The sequence below is a fragment of the Apteryx rowi genome, unplaced genomic scaffold (genome assembly GCF_003343035.1).
Source record: "Apteryx rowi isolate R43461 unplaced genomic scaffold, aptRow1 scaffold_426, whole genome shotgun sequence".
Classification (NCBI taxonomy): Eukaryota; Metazoa; Chordata; class Aves; order Apterygiformes; family Apterygidae; genus Apteryx; species Apteryx rowi.
In genome coordinates, this window is record NW_020450679.1 from 582,069 (window position 1) to 598,638 (window position 16,570).

The 16,570-nt window shown below is 39.7% G+C and overlaps 1 protein-coding gene across 1 annotated transcript in view; it reads right to left on the reverse strand.

The window, feature by feature from the left end:
* Positions 1-16,570, reverse strand: part of ANO4 (anoctamin 4) — a 137,499-nt gene that overhangs the window by 16,669 nt on the left and 104,260 nt on the right. The window contains exons 17-22 of the mRNA XM_026076113.1: positions 15,873-16,013; positions 13,010-13,174; positions 10,372-10,408; positions 7,671-7,782; positions 6,615-6,672; positions 3,628-3,725 (exon numbers count right to left, since the gene is read on the reverse strand). Of these exons, the coding sequence (XP_025931898.1) occupies positions 3,628-3,725; positions 6,615-6,672; positions 7,671-7,782; positions 10,372-10,408; positions 13,010-13,174; positions 15,873-16,013 (611 nt within the window). The remainder of the gene's footprint in view (positions 1-3,627; positions 3,726-6,614; positions 6,673-7,670; positions 7,783-10,371; positions 10,409-13,009; positions 13,175-15,872; positions 16,014-16,570) is intronic.

Below are 16,570 nucleotides of genomic sequence, written 5' to 3' on the forward strand. Positions count from 1 at the left end.
GGTGGGCGTTTTTGTCTCAGCAAGGTAGATGATGGCTCACCCAGATAATTCAAACCTTTCACAGAATCACAGAATGGTTGAGGCTGGAAGGGACCTCTGGAGATCGTCTAAGTCCAACCCCCCTGCTCAAGCAGGGTCACCTAGAGCACGTCCAGGCAGGTTTTGAATATCTCCAGAGAAGGAGACTCCACAACCTCTCTGGGCAACCTATTCCAGTGCTCTGTCACCCTCACAATAAAAAAGTTTTTCCTCATGTTCAGATGGAACTTCCCGTGTTTCAGTTTGTGCCCGTTGCCTCACGTCCTGTCGCTGGGCACCACTGAAAAGAGTCTGGCTCCATCCTCTTGACACCTTCCCTTTAGATACTTGTATACATTGATAAGATCCCCCCTCAGCCTTCTCTTCTGCAGGCTAAACAGTCCCAGCTCTCTCAGCCTTTCCTCATATGAGAGATGCTCCAGTCCCCTAATCATCTTCATAACCCTCTGCTGGACTTGCTCCAGTAGTTCCATGCCTCTCTTGTACTGGGGAACCCAGAATTGGACACAGTACTCCAGGTGTGGCCTCACCAGGGCTGAGTAGAGGGTGAGGATCACCTCCCTCCACCTGCTGGCAACACTCTTCCTGATGCACCCCTGGATACCATTGGTCTTCTTGGCCACAGGAGCACATTGCTGGCTTGTGCTTAACTTGGTGTCCGCCAGCACTCCCAGGTCCTTCTCTGCAGAGCTGCTTTCCAGCAGGTCAACCCCCAACCTGTCCTGGTGCATGGGGTTATTCCTCCCTAGAGTGCACTGTACTTAGCTTCTTGCCTTCACAGTGGCCTGGTCTGGTCTCTCTGTGAATGGTAGGCAAGTGGCCATTAGATAATGCTGAGGGATTGGCCACTTACTTGGGTTTTTTTTTTAATTCAGAGACAATTTTTCCATTCAGGCCAATTAGTAGAGAGGTTACAGCTTTCCTTGTCTTCCTCAAAGAACTGGAGGTGCAACAAAGCAGAGGACATTAAAATTTAGAAGTACAAGAAAAAAATGTAGAAGTACAAGTGCAAGCATGAACTTCAAGCCAAAATTTAGAAGTATAAAAAATAATTAAAAATTTTTTTCAGCTTGCAGCCAGTTTCTAACATGTAAAAAGGCTAAAAGATCCACTCTTGTTAATAAGACATGATTGTGATTGATGAAATATGATCAGTAAAGGGCAATTCTTTGAAGTCCACAGAACCCTTTTGGTACTCTACCTCTCCTACCCTTACCATGCGATAGTGAGAGGGTTGAGAATTGAACTCCTGCAAAGAGGGAAAATTGAGGGATCAGGTGGATGGGAGACCAATACTGTGAGATGCATCCCAATTAATTTCCTATTTTGTGAGAGGGGAAGCCCATACTCAGTGTTACTAACGTTGAAGACTGCTGGTAATATCCAAAGAAATATTTTTTTTCTAATTTGTATGTCCTGAGAAATGCGAGCAATGTAAAGTAATGTGTTTTTTCTGTGGATATACATTCTTCTTCCAAGCAAAATACCAAGTTGAAATTGCAGTTTCCCACCACCAAATGAAGCAATAATTTATACTTTGTTTCCTAGTTATTGCAGATGTATTTATTTAGCAACACAGGAGAGGAGAACTGACTGACATTTCTGAAGGTTTGGAGGGGATGTTTACATGAAGCAGAAGTACCACTCTGACACGCCAGTATTTGCATTAAAACATGTAACCATTAAACAATAAATGCTCTAGCACTCAGATCACAGCACACTCATTGAAACTCTTTCTGGTTTCTGTGGCAGGTTTCTTTGAAACTTTGTTTTTAACTCTCAGGCAGAAATTTCAAAACACAAGTTGATGTTACAGGTATCAGTGAGAGATGTGACAGCAGGCTTTGAGGTTCCTGTTGCTAAAGAACAGCTGGAGCCCAGAGAGGCATTTCAGATTGCCCCGCATGTCTCCAAGGTCCCTGTGGGAGCACATGCCAGCACAAGAGCTGGGCTGCCAACCTGAAACAATGCAAAAAAACACTCTCCAAAAAAGGCTGCTGTAGCTCGTCTCCTAGGGCTATTTTATGGGGAAACATCCCCCACTATTGGCTCTGGTGTGGCAGTGTTGGTGGCTGCCTGGGTCTAGGCAGACAGTAGCTAGCGTGTGTATGGAGGCACAGTGAATTTGTAGACTACTGGATTGCCTCCAAACCCTCTGACCATCCACATGGTGTTGGCTCCAATCATGCATTTAGCTGAAGGATAACGTTTTTTTCCCCCCCACAAAAAGGAAATTGCTTGCCTTCAGAGGGCTCTCAGGGCTAGAGAGATGGAGTAACAGGGCTGGAGTCCAAATTCCTCTCTCCTCAGAACAAGTCTTAGCTTCTCACACTGCCCAGATTTGTGTTGTGACTCCAAAATGAAAGGACTGACTTGACTTTAAGCAGAGTTCACTTCTATTAAATCACTTGTCCTTAAATGATCCCTCCTATCCCCTTGAGTCCCCTTCTTTAAATCCCTTTGTGCTCTTTATTAGGTTTCAAGACCCTTATTAACAGCTTGCAGAAACATCTAAGTAAAACTGGCAGAAGAGACAGGGAGTGGAAAGAGAAGGATCACTGTTGCTGCTGCTGTTTTTCTTCCCTGGCTAATTCCTCCAGCTGTAACTACTGCAGAACCGTGACGGGCAGTGCTGGGCGCCGACCCGGGAAGGGGGACATGGGAGACACAGCGAGTGTTGACAGCCTCGATTCCCAGCTACTCTGTCCACTTAAATCGTTTACCCCATGCTCGTCATGGTTGGATTTGGTCAGCACTGAGGCTGCTTAAAAGATCTGCTGCAGCATGTTTTGCAGTTCGGGGACCGAACTCTGTGCTAGCTCCGCTGTGGATCCTGCAGCAAAACATGTCCTGTCAAATGGCAGAGTTTCACAAGGGCAAACCTGAATACGTCAGCTCTCCCTTATGTTTTCATATTTGCTAATTTCCCTTGATGACCTGCCACACTGTTCCTACCATCAACTGTCTATATTAATCATGCTCATTAAATATTAATCAGGAGGAAATGAACAAATAGGAAATGAATAATCGTCAACTCTTTTAGCTAGGGCACAATTCTACAGTGCCCTGAAGATCACCAGGAAACTTGCCTATGTATCAGTCTGAATATTTTTCTGTCTCTGAGCAAGTATATGCTACCAGTGCATTTTTTCCAGCCAATACCTGCCCTTTCAGGCATCTTTTATCACTCAGCAAGGAGAAATCCAATTTAGAACTTACTGAAGTAGATAAAAATGATACATATAATATTTCCTGCTTTAGGAACATAGTAGTCCTACAGTTATTTTTAAGGAGTTTTAAAACAGGGAAATACAATTTAATAAAATCAAGTACTTCCCTCCCATTTATTATTTAACAGTTAGTATTTATATTTCACTGTTGCAAACTATGTCCAACATAAAAAACAAAACTAAAAAACCCTAACTATCTCTACATGTCTAGAAATCTGTCTTAAGGGTTCTCTACCCTAGGTTAGATTTTCTATTGCAGTTACTACTGTATCTTTCTTTCATGTATCTGGTCAGAAGGCAATAATAAACTTGATATTCTTCTCTGACCTACAGAAGCAGAAGCATTGCATTTACTTACGGGTAGCCCAGTTCCATGAAATTATTCCAGGTCTGCTTTAGCACCATTATAATACCCATTTGCATACAGAGATCAATAAGGCATCCACTAGGGTGGCACTACAGAAAAAAGGAACAAAAGGTTAAACAGAAATAATGCTGAGTTGTTAAGCGTTTCTTAAAGAGTGTATGTGGATATTAGGTAATTTATTTAAAGGAAATTCTGTGCTGTTCTCTTTAATTGTTTTTTGAATTTAAACTCATGGGAGTGTATGAAACTGTATCATACCGTGAGCCTTTTAAGCCCATCGTCTAATTCCCTGCAGAAACCAGAATCAGCTGAAATCAATGAAGTTTTCACATTAATGCTGTTAATGTATTGTGCGACTGTAAGTGGGACAGAGGCAAAGGCTACCAAGGAGAATACAAGTTTCTCCAATGATTTCAATATGTTTTGAGGAGGCTGACTATGCTTCAAGGTTAAGAATGAGTGGAAAATTCCTCCTGGCTGCACATACAAACAGTTTATGTATGTCCAGAGGATAGTCCTGGTATTGTTTATTGAGTACTTACTAATGTAAGTGACTGAGTGGACTCCTCAATGCTATTCTCCTCTTGAAAAAATAAAAACCTCTCACTATCATACAACAGTTCTCAGTTTCTCTGGCTAAGTGCTTACTTGCTTTAGCAGTGGCTCCAGGCCTTGAAGAAGTGGTCTTGCTTTTGGGAGAGATGCTGAGCTAGTACAAACTTAGGTAATTCCCCAATTTTTAATCTGGTTTTGGAAGAAACAGAAAAGTGTCCAAAACCTCCTGCCCTCAAACAGCATTTTGTACAATCGACTCCACAGAGCCAAACAGTGGAGTCCAAGCTGTACTGTTAAGTCCTGGGTATTACAGATAAGTGAAACAGATCACTGTCACAGAACTGGAAATATTTCTCTTTAACTTTTAGGGAGAAGAACTTGACATTGGCTATGATCTGAAATAAAATGCACTATGAGTTTCTTATACACAGTGTATTATACGGTGCTTAGAGGCAGTGTTCCTGCTGAGGTTTCTGTTGACCTCATTCAGCCTTTCTTCAGATTAACAAGGCTGTCAGACACATTTTTTTAAGTAACTTCTCTAGCCTTATTATTAAAGCATTATTGTTCTGTTTTTAGGAATCAGTCACATGAGCGAGTATAGCCTAAGAAAGGCAAGAGCAGTACTAATGAAATAGCACTGATGTTACAAGCATAACATCACTAATACACTACATACATTGTGGCCTGAATATGGCCACAGCTGGTGGACTATATCATGTGAATAAAGGTCTTACACTTGGCTTCATCTAACAATTGAATAGAGGGCTAATGGATGTATATCTGGGCATTGTGTTCTAAATCATGTTCCTAGAAAGGCATAACACAGATGCGGTTGATGCAGTTGAGACATTTCTATTAGAAATTGTTGTTGTTGTTGTTGTTGTTAGAAATTATTTTTTGCTCTGAGAAAGGCAAAACAGTAGGGACTTAATCATTGTGGTGAAATACCTGGGAAGGTTTAGCTGGTTTTTATCAAGATTTGCTTTTTTTTTGGTTTGTTTCATTTTGTTTGTTTAAAGCACACTCTGCTCCATATTGGAGAAGGCCCGTCTTCCTCTAGGAGAACATCTGGGTGCAGCTCCACGAGTAACTGACCCAACCTGTGACACCTCACTGCCACACTTCCCTCCCCGGCTTGGCTCCTTTTCCTCCTGTCTCTGCTCCTGCACATGAGCTTCTTCCCCTTCCCAGTTCTCTGACCCCTCTGTGAGCTGGTGCAGCCCGGTAACTCATCAGAAAACTAACTCAGACAGAAAAAAGAAGAATTTCCTGCTGATACAGGGAACCCAGTAGGCTCCCCACAGGGTTGGAAGTGCACCACAGCCAATGGAAAGGAAGAAGAGGGAGGAAACATCTGGAGGAAGGCTCAAGGGAAGAGCAAAACTGCCCCATTTCGGCAGCAGCAAGCTGTTAGGTCAACTTGGCCCATTTCGGACTTTGAAGGGATGTTCAGTGACTTCCCATCTGCCCAATTATATTTCCCAATTTTCTTTCTTTGAATATACAGAGCTCACTACTTCAAAATAAGGAGAGCTCTTTTCAAATTATTCATTTGAAATGTCTTCATTTTTACTAGATGACCTCTATTAACCAAAACATTTAGAAACCTGGAAGTGTTTGTGAATTCATGTTGGCAGTGTAAGATTTATATTTTCTACTTGCCATTTGTCACGTATTTGCAAAGACTTTTCATTTATTCAACTACAAAGAAGGAAAAACTCTATGGGATTTGAGAATGCAAATAGTAGCACTAGAGGCTACATTATGGATCTGTACACTGCTGTTGTTCACCTCCAACATCTGTTAAATGACTTCTGAATATGTTTGACAAAAAATGGGATTGGTCCTTGAGTGACTTAGAAAGCCAATCCCTCTCCAAATTCATCTGGATTTATAGACATTGAACACTGTGCCAGTAGCTCTTCTGGGAAGTTTGTTCAGTAGTTTTGGACAATTTTCAAGTACATTCTATGTATCTGTTTTTTGTTTTTTTTTTAATTATTATTTTATTATTTTAGCTCCCTGGTTAGCAAGGCTGGAAAAGCTGAGAGGAAAGAAAATTTCAGAAGCAATAAGTCGTCAGATTCATATCTGACTTCATTTCATTTCAAGGATGAATTTTTCCAACATAAAAATGTAAGTAAAGTTTAAACCATTTGTTATTGCTATTCAAATGAAGAGACTCAACTGAAACAGCTAGCCTTGAAAAATAAGCAGATATATATATCAATACGCAGATGTTTTTGTAGCAGACGGTAGAATGTCAGTAGTGTAGAGTTAGAGAGCAAACAAGAACCCAGTAATGTACTCAAAAATACCTAGGCAGACATATGTGTCTGCCTCTGCGGGCTCCAGCCAAGCTGGCAGCAAATAAATCAGTGTAGCTTGTTCCAGCAGCCCAATAGTTAGGGAACACTCACCTCTTCCAGTCTCCACCGGTTTATCAGCCTCAAGTAGGCACCAGGGTGTCCTGTAAATCTTTAACACAGGAATATGCATCAGCTATGCTGTATGAGCCCTCTGCTCACAAAAGTAGAAGAAAGCTCACGCTGTTGTTTTATGTCTAATGTCATGTTGGCATGATTGATATAACTAGAAAAGATGTAAAGATGCTGCAAAAAGATTTGGGGGATTCCTAGAATAATTCACATGGAGCACTAAGTATATTTGTACTTCCAGCTTTATATGAATACAAAATACTCTGGTGTTTGATATTCAGCATATGTGGAGAAGGGAGTAAATCTGAATAAAACTGATTATGTGAATTTGGAAAATGGCTTTGGAAAATGGCTTTCAAATACCAGACCATTTTCTTGCACCATAATGAGGGATCAGGCACCTGCCTTTCTGTGAAACCAGTGAAAATGTTAGTTTTCATTAGGGGAACATAATTTTCATACTAGTCTGCCATGTTTTCCCCCCTGAATGATTCCCACATGCAAATAATACACACTAATGGATGCTCCATCTCTGTTGACAGGCTTTTCTTTTGCTTTTAGGGAACTTGAAGAAAGAGACATATATATATATATTTCATTTTCTGCAGAAAAGAGCAAATTTTGATAGTTTCCAATTCACTGCTAACAGACCAAATCATATAATAAATGAAGCAAAGTCCTCAGTATTCGGGAAAGAAAAGACACAGTCTTAAATTATTTACTTACCTGTACAAATTACACACATAAAGACAGAGCAAAGTGACCTGTACGTATAGTATTGGGGGAGGCATCAGTTCCCAACAATGTAATTGTTAAGAGTTAGCACTAAGGCTACATGGTGCTAGGAAGTGAAAACAATATGTCTGTTTCTGCGCCTTTTTAAAGGAAAATGTAAATGTAATCTGTCCCACTTTGCTAGTGTGGAATTTGCATTTTGAGATGTTTGGTCACACAGTCCCATTTTGTTTCATTACAGACAACTGAATTTCTCCTCTCAACTTCATTCTGTGAACATGAGGGTACAGATACCAATCTTACCTTCCAAGGAAGAATGCTATATAAAAGGTAGAGCTGTTCAGATTGACAAACTGAAAAAGAAACATTTTCAGAGTGAAGCTGTTCTCCCACTCAGACTCAGTACGAGGCTGCTCTGTGAAGAAAGAGAGCAGAGTTTGAGAGCTTTAATCAGATTAACAATTTTACTTGGCACAAGGGCTGCAGGCACCTATCAGAGCTGGCAATGTATTTGCAAATTAGCCTGCTGATTTCAATATATAAGCTGACAGTAGAAATGGTATCCAAAAGAAGCACACAGCAAGCTAGCTTGTAAAACTCTTAGAAATCTGTTCTGATACCTGGCTATGTGCATTCCCAGGAGACTATAAGAAAGTGGTTGTGATAATATGTTCAACATCCCTTTTAGATTCCTGTGTGCATTACAGGCTCAGGCTCTTTTGTTGTTTCCCTTTCTGCAGTCTGCTGGAACGAAACTGGCAGCAAGCACCCTGCTACACAGCTGTGCAAGTGCCTTTTGTTTGAGGTGACACAATGAACTGAAGCAAATCCTCCTGTAGGTCTGTTTCATGGATTTACCTACCATGATGGGCACCTAAGGACTCTATACAGGCATCGGATTCATTGCATGAATCGTCCCTTTCCTTGCCCCAGGTTGCTCATCACAGGAGACTGAGAAAAAATATTTCACAATCGATGGGTGACTAGACAAATGGGAAAGAGGAAGACATGTCTTCCCTTCAGTTTGGCCCTTGATTTTCATCCAAACAGTGATCAAGACAGGAATTAACAGAACAACTTCTATGCCAACACAACAGCACCATGTCCTGCGAGTACTTTCCAACTGGCCTGAGCTTGTTATTAGTCATCCCGCTGCTGTGAGCAGGAGTACTTAGAGGAGAAGCAGAGGTACTACTGGTTGCTCTGGGCATCATGGTTGCAGTACTGGTATATTTATTTCCAAGGAAACCTCTATTAAGGTACTGGAAGTACAGAAACAGCAATGATAAACTAGATTCTCATTAATCAGAGCCATCATATCCATGAGGAAATTTCCAATGGGTGCATCAACAAAACTAGAAAACAGACTATAAATTAACAGCAGCATTAGTGCTTCAGGAAGGCTTGTCAAGAAACCCAAGTCTGTGTGTAGTCAAGCAGAAAGAAACGAAGGATTTTTGATGCCAATATATGGGAAGGACAAGTCTGACTTCAACAGGGCTGCACCTGAAGCCTTGCTTATATGCCAGAGTCAGAGAAAACGGCAGAATGCTGGAGGAGCACATAAGTGAGCTCAGAAAAAGGCCATGTAAAGACTGGAAAAGCACATCCTGAATGTAACTGGGCTGCCAATCCCAGTCTGAGCTTATTACACTGATAAAGATCATTCACACCAAATCAGCCACTTTTGAGACAGAGTAGGAAAGACAAAACAGGCTGAACATGTTCAGAATTGCTTGACTCACTGAGTTCTCGTACTAGTGCAGTCTGCGCAAGCTACGAGAAGTAGACCTGCCTTGATGATAACCTGGCAGAAACTAATCAAGCTTCAAGGCCTTTAAAGCATGTCTTACTGTCCCTGGGGTGTCACTGGGAGTAAAAGGGCATAGCCTGTGCAAATCACATACTTGGACGTCACTTTTCTCAGCTGTAAGTAGCAGCTGTCTTTTCCATGGATACAGGATGGTAGCAACATTTTAAACTTACAAGCTTCAAATTAGGCCTCTCAATCAAGGAAGAAAGAACAGAATAAAATAGCCTCACACACAGACACGTTTTGAACACATCACCTATGATTTTCCAGACATAAAATAGCTCTGACACTAGCTATAATCAGCTGTGTGTTTCCTCTGAGCAGAGACTGAAATCTGTCCACCTGATCCAAAATACATTACTGAATATCATCAACATACAAAGGCTCAAAATAACCTCCTCGAACAACTTCTGCTACATATGCAATAATATGCTTGGCTTAATAGGCCTTTGGCAAGAGCCATATTTCAGACTTCTTGACAGTAAGATTGGCCTTTGCCAATTGCAAGCAACTACCACAATCTCCCAGATCCTTCTCAGGATCTCCATACTCTGTCCCAGCCCTAGATATACAGTGACAGACCATTGCCACCCCAGTGACAGCACGTGGGTGACAATAAAACCAAAGAAACATGCTGTCCTTACTGTAACGCAAACATCATGATCTTCATGGGTGATCTCAAAAGATTACCAAAACCTAGAACGCCATTGGAGTTTAGCTGTTGGTAGAGCTGAAGACTCACATAACTGGTTCCCCTCCAAATTACTACCCCTCTTAAAAGGAGATGTTTGATAGCCAGTAAGCACCTTAGTTTCAAACTATAAATTCAGTTTCCAAAAGTGATTCTGTCATTTCCACATCTCCACAAAACCTGGGAGCTGTGAGTGCTCACCTCCCTCTGAAAAACAGTATCTTTGCCTCCATGGTAACTATTTGTTCCAGTTCTCACAATCTGTGGGGTTGGAACAAGAACCAAAGGTTGCAGGTGGGTGATTATTGTCACTGCTGATTCAAATGAGCAATAGCTAGGTTGATGTACTTCTTCATAATAAACTTAACAAAAACAGTAATTCCTATAGATTTTAAATTAATTAGGACTTGATATTTAGACAGAAGGTTTGAATACAGCTGCAGTATACAGGCAAAAAAATCAATGCAATATCATTCAGTTTTGTATTTATCACTGCTTACCTAAATTTGTCAGAAAAAGAGCAACCTTTTCATACAGCTGCAACAGAGAAGAAATAGCCTCTTAAAAATGCGACCAGATCATATCACCATGGTTAACAATATAGAACTGTTTCCTAGGAAGAGTAACTGCTCTTACATTTTACACCTGACATTCAGATAATCTCTGATGCTGTGATAAAGATAACAAAAATAAAACTATATAGTAATAAACCTATAATGATATAATCAAACAATGGACAGTAATATTTTAAAAAAATTTACGCAGCACTTTCCATCAATAATATACGCAGAAAAAATGCTCTCACTATCCCTGTTTTACATACACGGTGAAAAAGGGTCAGATAGCTTTTTGAAAAACACAAAGCAGAACAATAGCATGACTGGGATTTTTGTTTTACTTACTTACGGAACATTTAACTCACTAATGAAATCACCTTAGCAAGAGTAGATTCTGGGATGTTAGGTTTTGGGGGGGGTTGTTTTTCTTTTTTTTTGGTGCTGAAAGGAACATCATCGGTGAGACAGGGCTGTTCAGGGAAAGTCTTTAGTAATCCCCACCACCATACACATTTCTTACTCTGAATCAGTGACATTGCTCTAAACCCTAAGTGGCACTTGGCCTTGCTTAGCAGGTACTATGTTCTCAATTTTTCTGAGGGACTGCTAATTTAATGAAGCTTACAAAAACTTACTTGAGTTACTGAGGGTTTTCATAATTAGTATTTGCAAAGAGATTTTGAACACAAAGTACAGCACCACCACCATCATTAGTGTAAATAAATACAACCATTTCCATTTGCTTTAAAGGAAGCTGGGGCCTGTTCCTACAAAAATGCTAAATATTCTCAGCTCCCACTGATGCCTGCAGGGCTACAGAGCTCCTCACTTTTCAGGCCCAAGTACTTGTTTATTCCTAAAGTGAATATCCAACAATGTTTATTTCCATTGGCGGTTATCTTTATAAACTGTTACTTAAGCTAAGTGAGGCACAATTTACAGATTAAACTGACTGTTTAAGAACTGAAGTCATCCTGAATTATCTCATCCATGTTAACAACCACTTCTTGTTTAGAATAACTTTTTGCTGCCTCCAGAATAGACAGTTTTGTTTCAAGTAATGAAAATATGATTCCTTCTGGGTTTAAAAGCCTCTCCTAATGGCAAGTGTAAAAGCGTTAAATGTCTGGGTGGTTTATATGCTGAGCTCAGTAGGGAGTGTGCCGTTTTATAAATGTGCATTGCTCTGCGGATGTGGGTGTCAAAGCTTTTCCAAAAACACAGAGCAGAACAATAGCACAACAGTTTTGCTGTGATTCCTCCTGGAACAGTAAGACTGTGTTAAAGATTCTGTTAACAACGCTTGGCTCGGATTATCTGGCACTGCAGTTCATCACTGCTCATCCCAAAGGGCCCCGTTTAGCATCATATTCTGTTCTGTGTTCATAATTTCTGTGGACGTTATCAATCGAATTAACGGGCTTTATTAACCCAGATAAAACTAATGACTGTTCCCAGGTCAAGCTGCATGATTATCAGGGAAACATTAGGCTTGAAGGTCATATAATTTTGTCATGATGGATGTGTCAGCCTATCTACCTAGCTCTCAGAGCATCCAGTCTAGAAGTTACTTGTGGTTTAGACCTCTCCCCTGATGGTTAGAGGTTGTCAACTTGTGTTAGAGTCACTGGCTTTTGTCCAGGCTTCCCAGCAGTGAATTCCCTAGCTACATACCACCTTGGTCCATTTTGTTTTTTTTATTCTTTCTTAGCTTGCCCTCCTGTTACACTTCTTGAATTACAGCTTGTAGAGGATTCAACTACCTGATTGCAGCTGGGGAAAAAAAAAATACTATTCATACTCAAAGGAAATCCCACTACCATCCTTCAGTAAACCACATATTTCCATTAAGGGAAGGGAAAGATTATCTTCCTAACTCCTTCATTAGAAAGCTCATGCAGCTTCACATTTTTGGGGTCTTTTGTTTCCATGAGCCATATCCAGTTCTAAGGCCATGGTATTTCATGGTAATGAGCATAAGGCTTAAGAAATCCATCTTTGCTGTACTCTATTTATTTGATATATTTGGGGAAAAAAGTTAAAGTTTTCCAAGAGGTATCTTTATGGCATCTTCCATTATTTTACCATTTCCCCTAAGCTGTAGAAATCTTTGCGAAACAGGTATTTTTGTTTGTGCAGTATTGCTATGTTACTGCTTCACTGCATATACAATGGTTTATAATGAGGGTTTGGAAATGAAAGCTTTGCTGATAAGGATATACATAGTTTTCTTTTTATTTCTGCTATGATTATTGTGTGCTCTAGGTAGATAAAAAAGCCCTAAAAGCTTCAGAAAAGAACAATGAATTCAAAATAACACAAAAGAAGAGACCCCTCAATACAACTTCCAAGAGAATAATAGCTTCCACCTCTTCTCCCTGTCCTTTCTCAGGCTATGGTCCCGCCTTAGGTAAAACATAGGAAAGCCAATAGTTTTTTTATAGACTGTCCTAGTCCTCAACCCAGTCTTGCCTATGCCAAACGGAGAAGTGAAGTTAGGATCTGAAAGTATCTGGTAATCTACAGACGGAGATATCTGCTGACCTGGTGGTTCACTTTGGTTGTGGTTAGTTTTACCTACCACATTCAGCAGCATGATGATGCAAAAGTTGATGCACACTGCAGTCCCTGTAGTTGCAACCTGAGAATTATTCCTGATTAAAGCCCACTTAAAGGCAGCAAAAGTGCTGACAGTCACAACACGGTAAATAACAATTCCGAAAACAGCAGCAATCACCACACAGATCTAAAGAGGGAAAAAAGCAGAGAGGACAACCTGAAAACCTTCAGTTGAATGGGAGTTTACTTCTTCGTGACATTCTGAAAACTAAAACAATGAAGTGAAAGGCTTAAAAAAATACATCTGGTTGGATTCCAGAGAGAAGTTTCAACATGAATATTTTAAACTTTTTCTCATTTTCCATAATGTAAAATATTTCTAATATCGTATTAAGATAATATTTAAACATTCTTTTGAAAACGTAACTGTTCCTTAGCATTTATGTAGGAAACAGCATTGCCAACTCCAGAAACTGGAAATTTTCCTTACACACGTGTTTCTCAATGATGTGCAAAAGCTAGCCTCAAGCTGATGTTCCAGTCAAGTCACATTTGGGATGGATTTTGTGCTTTGGCAGACTTTGAACTTACAGAGAAAAATATCTGCTTTTGTAAGCATTGCCTCAACAAGTACCCTGGCACGCTACCCTTGCAAGCTCTTTCTTGCTATTGTTCTGGAAAGATTCTACCTAGGGATGTTAATAAATTCAGTTGCCCTGGAAATTTCTTCTCTGATGAGACTTTCAGCAAAGATGACACTATAATGTAAAAGCCATGCAGCTAAGCTAGGCTGCTAGATCACTTGATGTTCCATATGCAACAGCTGAGCATTAAATGACAACTGTTTTCCATTGGGACCAATTTATGTCACTCTTTAGCCAGCCACCTAAAGGACAAAGAGCTGGGAATTAGCGTGGGTGACTCCATCTCATACAAACTTTGACACAGTACCCATTAGCTATTTTATTAGACAGGGAGAGTTTCTTCAGCAGAAGACAGCTGAATATTTGCAAAAACTAGGTGTATTCCCAGGTTGAGAGGTCAGTTTAACCTATCAAACTTGTTGTATATCTAAGCTAACTGAGTAGATAAAATGATTTGGAAAACACTAAATGTTAATAAAGCCATTTTCATATTTTAGCAGTTACAGAATTCATTCATCAATAGTTGACACAATCCGAGTGCAGAACACCATGAAAAGAGAAAGAAAAATGAAGTGTGTGTGAACACGAATAGCCAGTTTATTAGATTCTCTGGATTCCTTACATAGTGTAGAGGTTCCCGTTGACTGGCTTGCATCCTGCCCCAGGAGCCAGTGCTAAAAGCGATAAGGCTATGGTGACCATGCACCTTCATGCTTACCCGCTACTTTAGACTAGAACACCTGTAAAGCTGCTCCAGCTTACATGGTGGTCTAGACTAAGAGGCTGGGAAGCACTTGAGCTGGCAAGAACATAAAGTGCGTGAAGGGGAAGGGAAAATCTCAAAACCTCTTGCATCTGAGACTTTTGTCATGATTATTGTAGGATATTAAGAGCATCAATTGCAAGTAAAAGTAACATTAGTTTCAAGGAAAAGCATTACTTCTAATTACTCTACCTACATTATTCTAAAGAGTAAAAAAAAAGTGATTTAAACCATCTTAATCAATTTTTAAGAATTTCAGCAAAAATAGCTGTGTTGTTAACTCTAGTCCCCCCAAATCAGAGGTACAAATATCCATAAAAATATCAAAATTCTGGTTTGGACTTCTTATATTAAATTCAGAATTTGTAAGTTGCTTCAGGAAATATTACACAACAGACTCCTGAATGTCATACTTGGGGAATTTCAAAGCATTTTTGCAGTTTTAACTTTTTTGGACAGGACGAATCACTAGGTACTTGAGTGTAGTAATGACCTACAGAATAAACCCTCTAATCTGAGTGTTTAGGGATAGGAGTAAAATATCTATTTTCTGCATTTCTTTCCTACAGGTACACGTTTAATTAAAGCTGAAAATTGGCAGTCAAGTTTCATGCTGCATTTCATGGTTTAAAACCAGGACAATGCAAAACTAACAGGAGATTGTAAAGAAAACAAACACATGCTATGGTATATCTGAAAAGTTTTGCATAAAATCCAATAGGTGCATAAAGAATATAAATCATCTTAATATTCCTATGTATACCTACAAGAGATGGGGGATACAAAGTAAGATCTCATGCTTGTTTTGGAGAAACAGCATTAAATTATCTGTATGGGTAGTTGAAAGCTTAGTTGTTTTTCATTTATAAATGTTAAGTTGGATTTTAAGATACATCCTCAATGAGGATGTAAAGGACATGTAAATTGCTGTGTATCTGATCACATGAAGATAAACCTAATACTGTGTTTTTTTTGTTTTTTTTTTTTACCAGAAGCTGAAAGTATTAAACAGAACTCAAACAGGCACAGATGTTCTAATGCAAAGTTTTTTTCATTTTCTTTCTGGCTGACAGTAATCAAACTGAGTTTCTATTTTGCTGTGGAGTTTATACATAGATTAAAGTACAGTAAGGCATCTAGGTGTCAAGTAAACACATTTTCAAAGGTTCAGTGGAAGGGAAGAAGGACAACTGCCTCCTCCACAGCATCTCTTCATGACTCTGCACTGTCTACACAGGGAGCCTAAGGAAATCAGTCACCTGAAGTCGGTGCCTCAATGTGATAGCGTCACTATTCCACTAGTATGGGACTTTACTGCAACTGAGGATATTTGTTGTGTAGAGATTTTTAGCTTGCACTAAACATGCTAGAGCTTATTTAACTTTCAGGCAGTCATATCCAGTATCTCCATACTCTCTCAGCAGAGGTAACGTCATTTTGCATTTATGCAACTGGTAAATAAATAAAAGTTCTCAAACCATAAAAAATATTCCAGATGCAGAAACAATGAGTCTGCTGCATTTGTCTGCAAATGCTTGGTAAGGCTCTGGCTTCCCGGATATGGGGTTCATTCGCTCTTTCTTGGAGTACTTGGCTTCAAACTGGGGACGTATTTCCTCCTAAAGAAGAGACAGACAATGTTTATGTACAGTACATTCAGGAAAGATTCTGTAGGAAACTTCAGATCACTTTTTCAGATCACTATTATTGATAATTGCATCTTTGGATGCAGCAACCAGCATAGCTACTGTAAAAGCTGGGCTGGGAAACCAGGTACAATTATTCTCTCTTCATGAGAACTAGAATATATCACTGTATCCATAAAACTGTATTAGAAGTATTTAGTATTTCAAAATATATGCCTGAAAACCACATTATTTCAAGGTTGGTACCACAGAATTTTCTAGCCTGGTATTATCCTATTGATACTGGAATTCTACAACAAAAGGAAAAAAAATGACAGTTTTTTCCAAACCCAACTGCTGTTTTCTTGGTAGTTGGTTACCTTCCCATTACCAGCAAAAGATTCTTCCCATCATTTGAAGAAGCAGCTGTGCCATCTGATATTGCTAACTTCCTTCCTGACTTGGACAATACAAATAGCAGGAGCAGCTCCAAACAGCAGAAATTTCAAGTCTTGCTTTTCCATAATAACTCTCTTACGAAATGAAGCATG